The sequence below is a fragment of the Pristis pectinata genome, chromosome 3, assembly GCF_009764475.1.
Source record: "Pristis pectinata isolate sPriPec2 chromosome 3, sPriPec2.1.pri, whole genome shotgun sequence".
Lineage (NCBI taxonomy): Eukaryota > Metazoa > Chordata > Chondrichthyes > Rhinopristiformes > Pristidae > Pristis > Pristis pectinata.
Window position 1 is genome coordinate 123,654,107 of NC_067407.1, and position 19,267 is coordinate 123,673,373.

A 19,267-nucleotide genomic window follows, 5' to 3' on the forward strand; every position below is an offset into this window, starting at 1 on the left:
ATCAGCATGAATGAGTCCAAGTTTCATTTTGGGAAAAGAACATTAATGTGAAAATCAATGTGGACCACTGTAGCCATGTAAAATGAAGATATCTATTCAATTTGCCAAGCAATGTTGGGTAATATGGGGAGTGTAGTGGATAGGGTGGACAGAAAGGAGGGGAGGTAGCTAGTGAGTAAATAGAATGTTAGGCACCCTGAAATGATTGTTATCTCATACCCTAATCTAAATCTAACTCTAATGCAGCTTATGGATTTTTCTCCATCAAGCAGAATACAAAGGCTTGTTATAGCGTATTTCTTTATCTCCAGGTACCCCAATATTCTTTACAGACAACAAATAGGGTTTTTCCAGTTTATGAGAGAAACAAAGGACTGCAGATGCTGGAATCTTGTTGAAAAACACTACGATGCTGGAGGAACTCAGCAGGCCAGGCAGCATCCGTGGAGAATTGTGTGAGTGGCCAGTGTTAGAGTGGGATATTGAGGCTTTGGCGAGAAGAGGCGAAGGTAAGTCTCTGGTAAGCTCCTTTCTTTCTTTGTTTTGGTGTTTCCTTTAGTGCCAGGCCAGAGTAGTGAGAATGGCTCCAGGGTCAGTGGTGTGTTCAGCTTGAGAGATGTGGGAGATCTCCAGTCTCCCTGATAACTACATCTGCACGAGGTGCATCCAGCTGCAGCTCCTTACGGACTGTGTTAGGGAACTAGAGCTACAGCTGGATAACCTTGGCTCCTACGGGATACCAAGGAGTACATAGATATGAGCTACAGGGAGGCAGTCACTCCAAAGCTGCAGGAGGCAGGTAGCTGGATGACTGTCAGGAGAAGGACTGAGAATAGGCAGGTAGTGCAGAGTACCCCTGTGGCCATTCCCCTCAATAACAAGTATACCACTTTGGATGCTTTTTTTGGGGGGGGGGGGGGGCGCGGTGTGGGAAACGACCTACTAGTGGAAAGCCGCAGTGACCAGGTCGTGTGGTGCAGAAGGGAAGGGGGGGAGAAGAGGAGGGCGGGTAGTGATAGGGGATTCCATAGTCAGGGGGCAGACAGGTGATTCTATGGACGTGAAAGAGACTTCCAGATGGTGTGTTGCCTCCCCGGTGCCAGGGTCAGGGATGTCTCAGATTGGGTCCACAGCATTCTGAAGGGGGGAGGGTGAACAGCCAGAGGTCATGGTGCATATTGGTACCAATGGCATAGGTAGGAAAAGAGATGAATATAGGGAGCGAGGTAAGAAGCTGAAAAGCAGGACCTCAAGGGCAGTAATCTCTGGACTGCTGCCTGTGCCACGTGCCAGTGAGGGTAAGAATGGGATGATTTGGCAGATGAATGCATGGCTGAGAAATTGGTGCAGGGTTTCAGATTTGTTGATCATTGGGATCTCTTCTGGGGAAGGTACGACCTATACAAAAGGGACGGGTTACACCTCAACTAGAGGGGGACCAATATTCTTGCAGGCAGGTTTGCCTGAACTGTTGGGGAGGGTTTAAACTAGTTTGGCAGGGGGATTGGAACCTGAGTGATAGGTCAGAGATTGGTTCATTTAGTGTACAAGTAGATGCAGAGTGTAGAAAGACTGAGGAAGGATAGGCAGCTGAAAGGGCAAAATTGCAGTCAGTTGGATGGGCTCAAGTGTGTCTACTTTAATGCTAGAAGTATCAGGAACAAGGGTGATGAACTTAGAGCGTGGGTAAGTACGTGGAACTATGACGTGGTGGCCATTACAGAGATTTGGCTGTCACAAGGGCAGGAATGGCTGCTGGATATTCTGGGTTTAGACATCTCAAAAGGGACAGGGACGGAGGTAATAGAGGTGGGGAAGTGGCTTTGCTGATCAGGGACAGTATCACAGCTGCAGAAAGGGAGGACGCCCTGGAGGGATCGTCTACTGCGTCAGTATGGGTGGAAGTCCGAAACAGGAAGGGAGCGATCACACTGTTAGGAGTATTCTACAGACCCCAACCCCCCCCCCCCCCAAGAGCAGCAGAGACACTGAGGAGCATATCTGGAGGCAGATCTTGAAGAGGTGCAAAAATAACAGGGTTGTTGTTATGGGTGATTTCAACTTCCCTAATAATGATTGGCACCTCCTTACTGTAAAGGCAATAGATGGGACGGATTGTGTTAGGTGCATCCAGGAAGGACTCCTGACAAAGTATGTGGACAGGTCGACTAGAGGAGAGGCCATACTGGACCTGGTACTAGGCAATGAGCCTGATCAGGTTTCAGATCTCTTGATGGGAGGGCATTTTGGAGATAGTGACCATAACTCCTTGACCTTTACCATAGCCTTGGAGAGGGATAGGAGCAGACGATATGGGGAAGTATTTAACTGGGGGAGGGGGAAATTATGATGCTATTAGGCAGGAACTTGGGAGCGTAAATTGGGAACAGATGTTCTTGTGGAAGTGCACAGCGGAGGTGTGGAAGTTGTTTAAGGAATATTTACATGCGGTTTTGGATAGGTTTGTCCCATTGAGGCAGGGTAAAGATGGTAGAGTGAAGGAACTGTGGTCGTCAAGAGACGTAGAATATCTTATCAAGAGGAAGAAAGAAGCTTCCCCAAGATTTAGAAAGCATGGTTCAGACAGGGCTCTGGAGAGTTATAAGGTAGCCAGGAGGGAGTTTAAGAATGGACTTAGGAGAGCTAGAAGGGGGCACATGTGAAGAATAGGAGGATGACTAGAGTGAGTGTAAGACCGATCAGGGATAAAAGAGGAAACATGCCTGGAGTTCGAAGAGGTCCTTAATGAATACTTTGTTTCAGTATTCACCAGAGAGACCTTGACGTTTGTGAGGATGGTGTACGACAGGCTGATATGCGAGGGCATGTCGATGTGAAGAAAGAGGATATGCTGGAACTTTTGAAAAACATTAGGATAGATAAGTCACCAGGGCCATATGGGATATATCCAAGGTTGTTATGGGAAGCGAAGGAAGAGATTGCTGTGCCTTTGGCGACGATCTTTGCGTCTTCACCTGCCACAGGAGTAGTGCCAGATGATTGGAGGGTGGCAAATGTCGTTCCTTTGTTTAAGAAAGGGAGTAGGGATAACCCTGGGAATTACAGACCAGTGAGTCTTACTTCAGTGACGAGCAAATCACTGGAGAAGATTCTTAGAGACAGGATTTATGGGCATTTGGAGAAGCATAGGCTGATTAGGGAAAGTCAGCATGGCTTTGTGAGGGGCAGGTCATGCCTCACGAGCCTGATTGAATTCTTTGAGGATGTGACAAAGTACATTGATGAAGCAAGAGCAGTGGATGTGCTGTACATGGAATTTAGTAAAGTGTTTGATGAAGTTCCTCATGGAAGGCTTATTCAGAAAGTCAGGAGGCATGGGATCCAGAGAATCTTGGCTGTGTAGATTCAGGATTGGCTCGCCCATGGAAGACAGAGGGTGGTTGTAGATGGAGCATATTCTGCCTGGAGGTCGGTGACTAGTGGTGTCCTGCAGGGATCTGTTCTGGGACCCCCGCTCTTTGTGATATTTGTAACCGACTTGGATGAGGATGTGGAGGGTGGGTTAGTAAGTTTGCTGATGATACAAAGGTTGGAGGTGTTGTAGGTAGTGCAGAAGGTTGCTGTAGATTACAACAGGATATTGATAGAATGCAGACCTGGGCTGAGAAGTGGCAGATGGGAGTTCAACACGGATAAGTGTGAACTGATACAATTCAGGAGATCAAATTTGAAGGCAGAATACAAGGTTAATGGCAGGACTCTTAGCAGTGTGGAGGAACAGAGGAATAATTGGGTCTACGCCCACAGATCCCTCAAGTTTGCCACACAGGTTGATAGGGTTGTTAAGAAGGCATATGGTGTGTTGGCCTTTATCAGTCAGGGTATTGAGTTCAAGAGCCACGAGGTGATGTCGAAGCTCTATAGAACTCTGGTTAGACCACACGTGGAGTATTGTGTTCCGCTCTGGTCGTCTCATTATAGGAAGGATGTGGAAGCTTTAGAGAGGGTGCAGAGGACATTTACCAGGATGCTGCCTGGATTGGAGAGCATGTCTTATGAGGATAGGTTGAGTGAGCTAAGGCTTTTCTCTTTGGAGAGGAGGATGAGAGGTGACTTGATAGAGGCGTACAAGATGATCGAGTGGACAGTCAGAGACTTTTTCCCAGGGCGACAATGGCTAACATGAGGGGACATAATTTTAAGGTGACTGGAGGAAGATACAAGGGGGATGTCATGGGAAGTTTTATTTTGTTACACTGAGTAGTGTGTGTGTGGAACACACATCCAGCAGAGGTTGTGGGGACAGATACATTAGGGACATTTAGAAGACTCTTAGATAGACACATGAATGATAGAGAAATGGGGGGCTATGTTGGAGGGGAGGATTAGATAGATTTTAGAGCAGGATAAAATGTCGGCACAACATTGCGGGCCAAAGTGCCTGTACTCTGCTGTAGTGTTCTAAAAGCAGGCGGTCAACGTCCACAGGGTCCTGACCCAAAACGTCGACCGCGTGTCTTTCTCCAGCATCACAGTGTTTTTCATCTTTTTTCCAATTTATCTTGGTCCATTAATGAAGGTAGCAGAATCTAGATCAGCACGTGCCAAAGGACTTGAAGGGAACTGCAAGGTGATTCTCTGACAAATCAATGACACTTACAACTAATAAAATAAACAATTTTCCATGGAAGGGGCAGAGGTAAATCAAGGAGGAGGGATGAAAGAAATAAAACACTTAACTACGAATACACCACATGTGGATAAGGCTACTTAAGCCAAAATAGAATTTATGAGACAAATGGGATCATAGAAATTCAAGAACGAGAAGTGATGTGAAGGTAACCTGACCAGGACCCAATGTGTAAACAATGGGAACACTGGAGACACTCAGTAGGTGAGTCAAAGGGCTGAGGAGAGATACAGATATGGCAACTGCAGGTCAGAGAACTTTCATAAGAACACTAAACAGTTTGATGCTTCTCTCTTCACAATTGCTGCCTGACTTGCTGAGTATTTCCAATATTCTGTATTTTTAAGATTTCCATCATTTATAGTATTTGACTTTGTCAAATGTGCAGAGTTGAGATTCAACCATTTTTCCTCATTTTTAATGTTACATAACAATTGTATTCCTGAAACCCACATTGAAGCACTTGATGGATCAGGCCCAAGTTTGAATACTCATGAGTTTGTTTACTCAATTAGATGTAAGTGACTATATAAAGGATTCGAATGACTAACCTTCATTCCCTCTTAAGTAAAATGACAATGGACAATGCTTGGTCCTTCTAATACATTGTGAAAAGCAACAATATGGTAACTTGGAAACTTTACTACTTAATAATGGAAGAAATAAAGTTATGAAAACATTAAAATGCACTTACTTTTCTTTCAGTATAACTTTACTTTCCTTTTTCCAGTACTCCTTGAAGTCAGTACAAAACTCGTGCCAAAGGGTAAATAAATGATTTGGAGTGACTTCTTTGTCTCCTGACTTTGGCTTCATGCTGAAGTATGCTGCTGTTTCCAAGAAGCTGACAAAACAAAAAATAAATTACACCTGAAAGACATTTACAATCTTTGACAATTGGTTCAAATTAATAATGAATAGTTGGTGGACAAATAGTTATACAAATTTAAAATGGCTTTAAGGCACAATATTGTAGGGAACTGAAAACCAAAAAATCATTTTGATGCACCTGATATTTGTTGTGATATAGTTCCCTCTAGCTTAAAAGTTTGAATTGCTCCTCTGTATTCTTCCAAATGCAAAAGAATGCTTCAGAGCTAATCTCTTTGAAACAGGGAAAATATATGACCGTAATGCACCTTATTTTCAAATCCTGGAAGTTCAGGAATGCTAACATGTGACACTTTTTTTTCCCTACTAGAAAAGCAAATAGTAAATCATTTACACCTGGCAGATAGGTTTCCTGAGGCTGATTGTAGGAAAGCTGTTTCCCCACAACACAAGTCACCGTTTACTTAGAGGATTAAGCCCTACAACAAACAACCTAAGGAGGTATGGAAGAAGTCAGCTGCCAGATGGCATACCTACTTGTGTGGGTAGCTCCAGAGCATCTCGGGTACTTTTTGATAAACCGGAAACTATGTTCTTCCATGCAAGAAAAGGTCCAATTTACACCCAAACCTTAAACAGACTGCTTCGCATGCTTAGAGCTACCAAGTTAACAGTTAAAACTGTATGTATAATTTAGTGGTAAAGTGAACATAATTCTACAAAATATATTTTTTGATTCCATGAATTCATTGACATATGTAAGAGGATCAATAACAACAAGACACAGATTCTAGATCAACAAAAAGTAGTGGTGGTAGTTGGTGGGTGGGTGGGGTGGGAGTAATGAGAACAGTTTTAAAGTAGTAAATTGATGCACCCTGGAATGAACTGCCCAAAAGGTGCTGGAAGCAAATTTAACAGTTGCTACCAAATGGGAACTGATAAGCCTTTGAAAACAGCAAATTTTTCAGCTGTATAGATGAAGAGTGTTGTCTGAGGCATATTGGATTGGTCTTTTAAAGACCCAGCATGGACAGATTGAGTCAAGTGACCACCTTCTTAACTAAGATTTATTGCATTCTTTAAACTTCTGTTACAATGTTAAATCTTCCCTCAGTACAATGCAATCCTGGAAAATGCAAATGATGTGCTTTGGGAGTTCTGATAACACAGGGACACATACCGCTGAAGATGTTGACAAGTATCAGCGTGAAGTTTCCAAAACCTCGATAACTTTTGACACAAAATATTTTAAACCGATGCTAAGTTCTGAGTGTTTTGAATAAAAGGTACCACGACGGTTGTTGGGTATTGGTCAACATGTTGATGTTGTCTCCTCATCGAGTTTAAATTAAGATTTTTAGTTTATTGAGGTCCTGAATACCCAAAACAAATACCTATGTAAATATGCCCTTACAACTCTAAATCCACATCCCATAGTTGAAAATGTTGTGTCTTATTGGTTAATAAGGTATCTGATGATAAACATTTACTACATAATCCAGAAATAAATATTTTAAAGATCACATGTATCAGTATTGCATTTGGAAGAAACTTGCGCAATCTCGACCAGGCTAGCTCTGTAAAAACTTGAATTCAAAATTGGCTTAGTGATAGGGGACAGAGTACGATGGTTGAGGGTTACTTTTATAAGTAGTGTACTGTAGGAATCAGTGCTGGGACACTTGTTGTGATATATATTAAAAACTTGGATGTGAACGCAAGAGGTATAATTAATAAGTTTGCAGATGACATGAAAATTGGTAGCATTGCTGCTGGACAGGACAGTTGTCCAAGGCTATGGCAGGATATAGATTAGATAGAAAGTTGGGTGAAGCATTGGAAGATGCAATTTTATTCCTGACAAGTGTGAGCTGATGCACTTTGGGAAGCCCCTTTCTCCTCCAAAACAAACTTAGAACGTGACCACAATTCATTCTAAATCCTACAGGGTATGTCAGGAGCATCACAAGGAATATCTTGAAATTATGCATTAGCCGAGTGAAGTTGTTGCACAGGGTTGTCTGCGTGGTCGAGACCAGAATCTGAATAGGTTAATACATGGAGTACTAAACAAACCTGCAGAATCATTTCCAGCCAACATCCCTAGAAATGTCTTGCCCAATTAACAAGGTAGACTTCCAATGATGGGAGCCAGCTACATGCAGTTAAGCAAACAGCTCAGCAAACAGGAAGAGGACAGGCCATAAATTGTGGTAGAAAGCAAGGGATGAGGTGTTTGCAGGTCTATTTAATAGTATTTGAGGGGATCTTCATCAAATTGGAAATATAAAAAGCAAATTTTGCAGAACATTTAAAATGGTGTTCACTAGAGGAGAATATATTCTGTGAAAAGGAAACAAACAAAACACTCACAAGACTCCATGGAGGAATAAAGCCAAAAAGGAACAATTGATAGTAAAAAAAAAGACATAAATCAAGTATGTACGGAGCAGAGGTGTGCATGATAAAACAGAATGTGAAGGAATTAAAACAGAAAGCAAAGAAAATTAGGAAGGCAAAAGGACGACAGTGAAATTATCAAGGAAAATAAATACAAAAATTGTAAAATATTTGGTGGCCACATCAATTTTTTTTTAAACAAGGTTGTGATGGGAAAAGAGCTATTAAAGCCCCATTTCCAGCCAAAGGTAATGACAGTGATGGTGGAAACATCGAATCATTACTTTGCTTCAGTATTTACCAGGGAGATAGAACGAGTGGACGTGACATTGGATGAGAAAAGTAATGAGATAAGTGCATTTAAAATAAAAAAGATATATTAAATAAATCAATCAAACTCAGAAGATCTATAGGACATGCATTTCTGCACATACTAATTTGTGAGGACAAAAAAAGTGTAGTGTCAAAAGATATACTGTCATTGCAAGCAGTCCAAAGATTGGTTAGGCTGGCTTCTGGGAGGTTTGTCCTATCATAAGCAGCTACAGAAATCAGATCTGCATTCTTTGGAGTCTAAAAGAATGCCAGCGATCTTATTGAAATTTACAAGGTGCTGCTGGGGCATGAGAGAATAGGTGCCGAAATATTTCCACTAGTGGGAGTGTCTCAAACTGGGGACGTGGTTACAAGATTAGGGACGGCCATTTAAAAACCAAGATGCATAGAAACTTCTTGTAGAGAGTGGCGAACATCTGAAATTCACTACCGGGAGGGTTGTGGAGACTAGATCATTGGGGTAGTTAAAGAGGAACTAGATAAGTCTTTGAAAGATCAGGGAATTGAGAGGTATGGGGAAGTGTCAAACAAGAGGAGTTGAGGCAGATCAGCCATGATTGTATTCAATGGCAGGCCAAGCCGATCAAGATGGAAAACTGGGCAGCATTTGTGGAGAGAATTAATATTCCATCATCAGAACTGGAAGAGAAAGAAAACAAGTTGCTGAGGAGTAGAGAGATGGAGAGAACCAAGGGCATATCCATGACAGGGTGAAGAACCAAGAGAATCCAGGTGACAAATGCAGTTGGTGCCATTTAAGAAAGGGAAGTGAAGAATGCTTATTAATCATAACTGATCTGTTAGGAGGTGGTGTAAATAGAAGTAGATGAATAAGAGCAAAAGACATCAAATTAAAAACAATACTGGTACTTGAGGTTAGAACACAGCAATTGCTTTAAGTTTAAAATGAGAGAATGCTGGAAAGACTCCGATCAGTTGCACTCGGTTACCTAGCGCAATCCACATCAGCTGCATGCTCGATACCAGACTCCCACTGTGTACAAGCCCAACCCATCCAACTTCCTTCATTCATCAAACCCTAGTCCCAGAAATCAATCCAGTGAACCTTCTCTGCACTGACACTTATGCAAGTATATCCTTTCGTAAACATGGACACCAAAATCATACGCAGTCTCATCAGCATCCTGCAAATTTGCATCAAAACTTCTTACTTTGTTTTTAAACTCCATACTCCTTGCAATAAATGTCAACATTCCATCGGCTTTCCTAATTTCTTGATAATCCTGCATGCTAACTTTTGCCTTTTATCTTCTGGGCCTACAGATTGCTTGCTTAGAATAGAAAGCAAAGAGTGGGAGAAAGCTAAGCTATTCACAATGATCTCCTTTAAGGATCAGTCCTAGGACCATTGCTGTTCAAAATTTACATTACTGATTTAGACTTTGGAATCTAAAACAATTTCTAAATTTGCAGAGAACACCAAAAACTATTTGGATGATGGGGTGAAAATCAATAGAGAGGAGAACAACAAGTTACTAAAGGACAAATAAATTGGCAGAACTGACATAATTGGCAAATATAGTTCAACACAGATAAATGCAAGATATTTGGGATTCTTGGCAAGTGGAACGTGGAGGTGGGTGAGTAGATGGCACAGTTTTAGATGATCTTAGGAACAAAGGAATCTCTGCGTACAAATGCATTGATCATTAAAAGTTATACCATAAAAAGCAAACCAAGCCCTTGGGTTTATTTCTGAGGGGACAGAACTTATAAATAGGGAAGTTGTGCTTAACCTGGAACAAACCTCAGTTAGACAATACACTTAGAGCACAGAGCTTTGGTCACCGTGTTGTAAAAGGGGCAGAGACACTGCATCGAGAAGAGTTATGATCTACTGAGAGAAAAGTGGCTGCGGGGTAACATATTAGAAGGTGCACCAAGAAAGTGTTTCCATTTATGAGCAAGAATACAAATAGAGCTTAGTCATCAAGAAATGCAACAGGGTATTCAGAAGAGACTTCTTACCTAAAGAATGGTGACACTGTGGAACTTGCTACCACAGGGACTGGTCAAAGTGAATTCTGATGACACATGTGAAGGAATGTTGGACAAGCATTTGAAGAAACACTGGGCGCATTGATTGATTCAGATACTAAAGACATGAGGTTTGAGTGGAGAATAAATTCTGGCATCAACTCTGGCATCTCATCTGTGTTATATATCCTGTTAAGGATCGTGAAGCAATGGGACATCTTTCAGGAGTTATAGGATAGAGGTAGCAGGCAGTTAATACAAACAGGAACCAGTCTTTAAAAAGAAAACCTGTTCACAGCGTAACATCCATTGGGTGTGGGACATTCTGATTCTGTACCATTGTAAATATGCGGAGAAGACAATAGATAAATGTTCATCTTAACCAGCCCTGACTGAATCCCCCATGAGATCATGGAAGACTAAGTGTCTACCTCCTGTAATTAACATATTGTTAAAGACACATCTCTGCCATTTAATATACAGTTCAGGATACATCTGCTTTGTCAATTAATATTCTGGCTTTGTATATCCAGAGAGCCATCCCTGAACACTAAACAAAAGTATATTTTGGGGGGTTTTGGTACTTTATGGTCAGAACCCCTCAGATCAGCCATTGATATTTCAATATTCAAAGTGGCTGCCAGTTGAGATGTGCTCCAATTGCAAATATGTATTCTACAAAGTTACCTGTCTCCAGTTGAAATGGGTAATTATAACCATTAGTTAATTGTTTATTGTTATTTGTTTGAAAAAATATACACAATCTCACTACTCCAGTGTCAGGACAAGAGAAAGATTCTCCACAAGACCTCCTTTTGCTGAATAAAGACCTTTCACATCTATCAGCTTCAGTCTCCAGTGGCTTATTCACAGCTACATATCCTCTGCAGTTTTATGCAACACAATGTACTCTCTCACACTATTTCAGAAATGTCACTGCCCAGCTAGTCTTACTCACTTGGCCTTTCATCACTCAAGAAGCCAAATTACACATTCCCTCCCCCTCATTCATTCACACTGTATGGCGTTACTGGCAAGAACGCCAACAATTACTACACATCTCTAAAGATGGTGAAATGGCGGTGAGCTGTCTTCTTGAATCATTGCAGTGTTTCTGGTGAAAGAATTCCCACAACGGTTTTGGGGAGGGATTTCCAGGATTTAAACTGAGTAACAACAGAAATACACTCCCATTGCTCCAAGTCAAGGTGCCATGTGAACTTGCAGACCGGGGTAGCGCTTGACCATTTAACCAGCAGTGGGAAAGGTTCTGTGCTTGGGAAGTACTGTCAAGAAGAAAAAAAATGCTGCTGAGCTAATCCAGTCTATTTTGCACCCAAGTCCATGGGATTCCAAAGCATTCCCTTCATCACTGGTAATATTATGGCTGCATTTTACATCTCTAGAATCTACTACTCCAACTCAATGTTACTTTGACAGCAACCCTCATCACCAAAACTTACAACAGAAGGAATACCATAAAACACCAATGCCTCAGAGTCACAAACAATCCTTTCTTGAACATGCACTGCCATTCTTTCTTGCCCCTCGAAAAATCATCTTGGTTTTCACTAAATATTATTGCATGGATTGTGGTATTGAAAATATCCACTAGTACTTTGCATTGACAACTAAACATGGGAAAAAAGTAAGAAACTAGGAAGATGATTATACCCCGTACACATAAAAGAACTCTTCCTCATTTCATATGTTAATTTCATTTATCAACAGCACCAAGACAAAGTTTTTAGAAAACATCTTACAAGACCCAAGGATGTTCCAAAGCTTATAGTCAAGTCTTTACTGTTCTTATGAGGTAAATGCAGAAGTAATTTGTTTACAAAAGTCCTGTCAAATCAAGTGATAATGAACAGATTGTGTCTCTTTTTTAAATGAAGCATTGTTACCCAGGTCACCTCTGAAATGGCTATGCTTCTCTTGAAATAATGCCATGGGATTTTTACATCCAGCTGAAACAGCAGACTAGGCCTTAGTGTCACATCACATCTGAGAATGCAGTCTTCTCTCACTGGAAGATAGTCTTGATAATTACATACAAGTGTCTGCAAGCTTTTGATCTGTGCACTGGGTCAAGGCTCAGGATTAACCAAGGATTAACTATTTACAGCTTGAAGGTCACCGAATCTCCCTTTAGCTCTCTTCCACCTTCGTTAGTCTTTGCTCTTCATCTCTCACAATGGTCTCAATTTGTTGCCAACATACATTTCCTTCATATTCCTTACTTTTTGGTGTTTAAACCATCATGTGAAAAGAATGCAGGGGGATAAATGGGTGGATGCATTGGTATGGCAACTTCTCTGCCCGAGACCACAAGAAATTGCAGGGAATTGTGGACACAACTCAGCACGTCACGGAAACCAGCCTCCCTTCTATCTACACTTCTCACTGCCTTGGTAAAACAGCTAACATAATCAAAGACACCTCCCACCCTGGACATTCTCTCTTCTCCCCCTGCTATCAGGCAGATGATGCAAAAGCCTGAAAGCATGTACCACCAGGCTCAAGGGCAGCTTCTATCCCACTGTTAGGACTATTGAATGGACCTCTATGTCATCATGGCCTTGCACCTTATTGTCTGCCTGCACTTTCTCTAACTGTAACACTACATTCTGCATTGTTATTGCCTTTCCCTTGCAATACCTCAATGTAATGATGTTGTGAAATGATCTGTATGGATGGCATGTGAAATGGTTTTTCCACTGTACCTCATTACATGTGACAATAGTAAAGCAATTACCAATCCCTTCAACTCTCCTTAAACAATTGTATTTTTATAGCAACAATGTGCTGGAAGAACTCAGCGGGTCGAGCAGCATCTGTGGGAGGAAAGAAGTTGTTGATGTTTCAGGTCAAAACCCTACATCAGGGCTTTGTGTCTTCATCTTATTTTTATAGTTAGGCAGACCTGCAAGTTCTCCCTCCATAACCCCTCATGGTAACTGATCACTCAGAGAACATACAACAATTCAGCTGACAACATTGCATCTGTAAGACAACACAATGACTAAGCCATTTAGCCACTCAAATATATCCCAGTTCAATTTCACGACAGGTCCACATCTCAATTGCATTTATTCAAACATTTTGTAAATATTTGTGTCTTGAAATATTCATGCAAATAATCATTTTCACTTTTTAAAACTAAGGCAGTGCATTTTTTTTTAAAGTCTCCTAAATAATTAGACCTATCTGAAGGATAAAATGAAGTGCTTATGTCTGGCTATCATACTTGCAGCAAATGCTAATATCAATTTATATTCTGACTTCTAAAGAAACTCATGCAAATGCTTAGGGCCAGTAAACTTTAAAAAAAAATGCATACAGGACTACTGGTTGTTAAAGAAAACCACCAAGTTGTCTAAGGAGGCATTGACAGGAAATTGGAACTGCTTCCCGATGTAAGCAAGATCGTAACCAAAACTGATGCCTCTCCTTAAGGCTGCTTTGAGTCATTTCCTAAGAATGGTCTCTTTTTGGAGACTATGTGGAGAACTAATGAAGACTGAATATTGCATTAGTTTCCATTTTCTTTAGCACCATTGAATAAATGACAAGATCACTGTCTCATTTTGCCACAGACCCATAATATTTATTTATCCCTGGGTAAGTCAATTTCAGGTTTGGAATGAAAGCTGCTTAGTACCTTATATCATCCATCAAGTATTGGAAAAGTAGATATGAAGTGGAGATTTTGTACCAGTGCAAGTCTCAAAGGACCACCCAACAAGAGTGGTACAGGGTCCAAGAGGCCCGACACACAAAGTGGAGCACGGTAAGCAATTTGACATTGACTTACAAGCCAAATGCATGCTCATTGAATGGAATCACTTTGCTGACAGAAGTCTTAATTATGTCAAAGTAGACAAACACATGCACAACTAATTGGCTCCCAGACAACTTCAAATCCCATGTTTACTTGGGGAAAAAAGTCCTGAACCTGTTAAATCATGCAGATTGGTGCTAAACTTCTCCCTCAGGTGTCTAATGCAAATGCAAACACTCCATGCAGTCTAAGCACAAGTTCCAACACAAAATAAAGATCTCACTTACTGCCTCACCAGAATCCAGGCCACCAGTCAGTTTCAATTATATTATAAAATGAATATAATGGCAGTGGAGACAATTCAGGCAGGATTTATGAGGATGACACCAACATTGCAAGGAAGGATGAGCAGACTGAGGCACTTTTCTCTTGGGAAAAGGCAAACCGATGACGACCTACCTATAGTCTGAAAATTGGAGGCTTTTGATAGAATGGATACAAAAGAGAATGTCTCCATGTTGGAAGAGCAAAACTAGAGGCTATCAACAATGTAGCTGCCAAGAAATCTAATTAGGAATTCAGAAGGACCTCACTAATGAGTGGTGAGAAACTAACTCACTACAACAGTTGTTCAGGATGAATGGTTTTGACACATTTAAAGGGAGACTAGACAAGTATACGAGGGTTAGTTTAGATAAGGCAAGGTAGGAGGAAGTGAGAGGAGCACAAACATGCAACATGCATTGATTGGGCTGAGTGATTTCTGTGCTGGATTTCTATGTAATCCAATTCCAGATAATCTGGGTGTTCACTCCATTAAGTGGTAATCTGTCCAAAGCACTGTCCAAATTCAGGTGCACACAAACTGGACAAAGTTCATAAGGTTCCTGGTGACCGGGTAATTTACACAAATTACTGGAAACTCCAAATCAAATCCTGGGAATTCTCAGGATTTCCCTTGGTTTAATGACTTGGAAGCCTCGATGCTGGGACCAATTAGGCAACAGGCAGCTTCCCGCAGAGGCAATGGAGGGATAGCACACCTGGAAGGCCCCCCGATCTAACTCACTGATGCCTGCACCTGGAGATGGATGGATGGACTTGGCTTGGAATGAACTGGTTGTCCTTTAATGAGGGACCGAGTCTGATGGGCCTAATCTCACTTGAGTATTATATTGACATCGAATATTCAGAAGTTGTTGAAATCTAGGATTTAGGTGCTACCAATTAGGACAGGGGGTCTGCCAATTAGGACAAGATGGACATGAGAAGCAATTACTTCAAGCAGAGTTATGAGCTTTCAGTATTGCCATCGCAAGAGTTTGCATGCTTAAGAGTACATTCAAGACCAAGGCCCTCAGTAGATCCTTTATGGCAGAAGGATGCTGGACCGTTAAGGGAACAAGGAATATGGGTAAAAAAGGGAATGAAATGAGGCAGATAGTAATAGTTTCATTTAATACCAGGGCAGGTTAAAGGGATTTTCATGTCCTCCCTTTGCTCATTTTTGTTGATAATTTTCATAACGAGGGAAGTGTATTGAATGAAGAATTTTCAATTTCAAGCACTAACTTTAAAGACTTATCAGCACAGATAGAACAGAGGTAACAGTTTCATAGCTCTAAACCTCTTCAAAACTGCATCACCTATACTTCACATTTATTTAGATTTCAACATGGAAGCACAGCCGAGTGTTTTGTTTTAATCCAGATGATATTGACACTTCACCAAAGGTGACGATTTCAGGGCACACTGGGTCACAAAGCTGGATTCTAAAGAGGGTCTTAAAAGAGAAGAAGGGTGTGGAGAGCTGGAGGTGTTTAGAGAGGAAATTGCATAACACTGGTCCTGAAACATAGCCACCAATGAAGGAAAAGAAAGAGGAAGAAACAGACCAGACACTGAGGAAGTCCTGGGTGTGAAGGGAAACTGTACACAGTAAATAGAGCATTTTTGCTCCGTCCACCACAAAAGCAAGGATCTCCCATTGACCATCCACTTCAATCCATGTCCCACTCCCATGCTGACACGTCTATCCGTGGCCTCCTCTACTACCACATTGAGGCCACCTCATATTCTGCCATGGGAGTCTCCAACCTGATGGCCTTAACATCAATTCCTCTAACTTCCAGAAACCGACCACCCCCACCCTCCACCCCCCCCCACCCCTCCGGTCTTCCCTCATGTGGTCCCACCCCCTTCTCTTTCTCCTTCCCTCACTCTCATGACCTGCCCATCTATTCCCCACCTCCTTCCCTTTATTCCATGATCCACTGCCCCCTCCTCCCGGATTCCTCCTCCTTCAGCCCTTTGCCTCTTCTACCTAGCACCGCTCAACTTCTTGCATCTCCCCCCTCCCCCAGCCCTCTACCTTCCCCCTCACCCGAACTCACCTATCAACTGCCTGCGTGTGCTCTTCCCCCTCCCCTGACCACCTTATTCTGGCTTCCGCCCTCTTCCTTTCCAGTCCTGATGGAAGGGTCTCAACCTGAAACCTTGACTGTTTATTTCCCTCCATAGATGCTACCTGACCTGATGAGTTCCTCTATTTTTATGTGCATTGTTGAAAAACAGAATGAATGGCTTTAAACACAAGAGCAAGAATCTTAAATCAGAGGCAAGGCAAGATCAGAAAGCCAATGTTAGTGAGCAAGGACATAGATGATGAGAGTTTCTGGAAGTTGGTACAAAATATAATGCAAAGTTTTGGATGACGTTTGTGTAAAGTAACAGACAGGATATTGGACAAACCTGAAGGTGGCAAAGGCATGGAGGAGAATGAGCAAAGTCATGAGCGGAGGCAAATGATCTCACAGATGGAATTCAGTGAGTCTTTGTGATGTCCAGAAGCTCAGCTCATCATATCGAGTTAATGAAATAATAGGATATGGTACTGATCAGAAGTTCTGATGTGGTTTGGTCTTCACGGTATTATTAGAACACATTCTCAGCAAGTATAAATCTTCATTTAGAAAGGGACAAATCAGCGTGGATTTGTTCATGGAAGATTGTGTCTGACTAACATGATGGATTTTGAAATTTTAACAAGGAGAGTCATTGAAGGTACACAGAACGGTACAGCAAAGGAACAAACCTCTCGGCCCATGAGATCAGTGCCAAGCTTGATGCCAAATTAAACTAATCTCATCTGTCTGCACATGGTCCATATCCCTCCATTCCCTCCCTGTTCACGTGCTTGTCTAAAGGCCTCAAACGTCACCATTGTATCTGCTTCCACCACTACCCCTGGCAGCCAATGCCAGACAACTATCACTCTGTGTGAAAGAAAACGACTTGCAGTAGTGTAGCGGTTAGTGTAACGCTTTACGGTGCCAGCAACGCGGGTTCAATTCCAGCCACTGTCTGTAAGGAGTTCGTACGTTCTCCCTGTGTCTGCGTGGGTTTCCTCCGGGTGCTCTGGTCTCCTCCCACACTCCAAAGACGTACAGGTTAGGAAGTTGTGGGCATGTTACGTTGGCGCCGGAAGCGCGGTGACACTTGCAGGCTGCCCCCAGAACACCCTCTGCAAAAGGTGCATTTCACTGTGTGACTAATAAAGATATCTTATATCATATCTCCTTTAAACTTTTGCCCTCCCACTGCAAACTGATGCCCTCAAGTGTTTGACATTTGCACCCTTGGAAGAACAATATCATCTATGTGCTTTGAATCCGGTTAACCCTCAGCTTCTGACACTCCAGAGAAAACAATCCAAGGTTGTTCAAACTCTCCTTACAACTAATACTCTCTTAATCCAAGCAACATCCTGGTGAACCACTTGTATCCCCTCATCAAAGCCTCTGCATCCTTCCGGAGTGCAGTTCTGTTCACTGCACTACCAAATCCTCCAAATGTGGCCAAATCAAAGCTTTATACAGCTGCAGCATGACTTCCTGACTTTCGTACTCAGTGCCCCACCTGATGAATGCAAGTATCCCATATGGCTTCCTTACTACTATCTACTTGTGTTGCCACTTTCAGGGAGCTATGGACCTGCACCCCAATATCCCTCTGTACATCGATGCCAAAGTTCCTGCCATTTACAGCATACTATCCCCTTACATTTGACCTCCCAAAGTGCAACACCGGCACTTGCCTGAATTAAATTCCATCTGCCATTTCTTAGCTCATAACGCACACAAAATGCTGGAGGAACTCAGGTCAGGCAGCATCTACGGAGGGAAATGAACAGTTGGCGTTTTGGGCCGAGACCCTTCATCAGGACTGGAAAGGAAGAGGGCAGAAGCCGGAATAAAAGGGTAGGGGGAAGAGGAGGAGCATGAGCTGGCAGGTGATAGGTGCGTCCAGGTGAGAGGGGGAAGGTAGGTAAGTAGGTGGGGGAAGGGGGTAAAAGGGAATGATGTGAGAAGCTGGGAAGTGATAGGTGGAAGAGGCAAAGGGCTGAAGGAGGAATCCGATAGGAGAGGACAGTAGACCATGGCATAAAAGGGAAGGAGGTGGGCTTGTGAACTCTTCCTTTCCAGTGCCGATGAAGGGTCTCAGCCTGAAACGTCAACTGTTCATTTCCCCTCCATAGATGCTGCCTGGTCTGCTGAGTTCCTACAGTCTTGTGTGTGTGGCTCCAGATTTCCAGCATCTCCAATCTCTCGTGTATCCTGTTGACCTTCTTCACTTTGCACAACTCCTCCAACTGTGCATTTGATGCAGTCTACATGCATTTTAGCAAGGCTTTTGACAAGACCCCACATGGATGTTTTTTTTCTAAAACCAATCTGTCATGGGATTCAAAAGGAGTGGCAAACTGGATCCAGAATTGGCTCAGTGAAAGGAGCAAAGGATAATGGTCAGTGTGCATTTTTCCAAGTGGATGGTGTCACGATACACCTCGGCATTCTGCCCCTTGCTTTTTGTTGCACACAGTATTGATGTAGACTAAAATGTAGGGATGCACTTTGTAGAAATTTGAAAATGGTACAAAAATTGGCCATGTGGTTGACAGTGAAAAGTTTTAGACTGCAGGAAGATATTGCTGGTCTAGTCAGTTGGGCAGAAAAGATAATTTAAACCCTTTTTTGAAAAGCGTGAGCTATGGACCTAGTGCGGGAAGATGGAATTAGGCTGGGTAGCTGTTTTCCCAACCAGCACAGGCACAAAGTGCCATAAGATCTCATAGTTCTGCAAATTATCTACGATTTCATCTAACAGTGTGGAAGTAGCAAGAGAAGTCATTGCCATAGATGCTCTGGCTATGTTTAGGTGGACAAACATATGGGGACACGACAGCACGTAATTGGACCTCTATT

General features: G+C 42.4%; 1 protein-coding gene across 1 annotated transcript in view; it reads right to left on the reverse strand.

Moving 5' to 3' along the window:
• Nucleotides 1-19,267, reverse strand: part of fmn2b (formin 2b) — a 370,539-nt gene that overhangs the window by 46,030 nt on the left and 305,242 nt on the right. Inside the window, 1 exon segment of the mRNA XM_052012981.1 lies at nt 5,346-5,495. Coding sequence (XP_051868941.1) covers nt 5,346-5,495 — 150 coding nt within the window.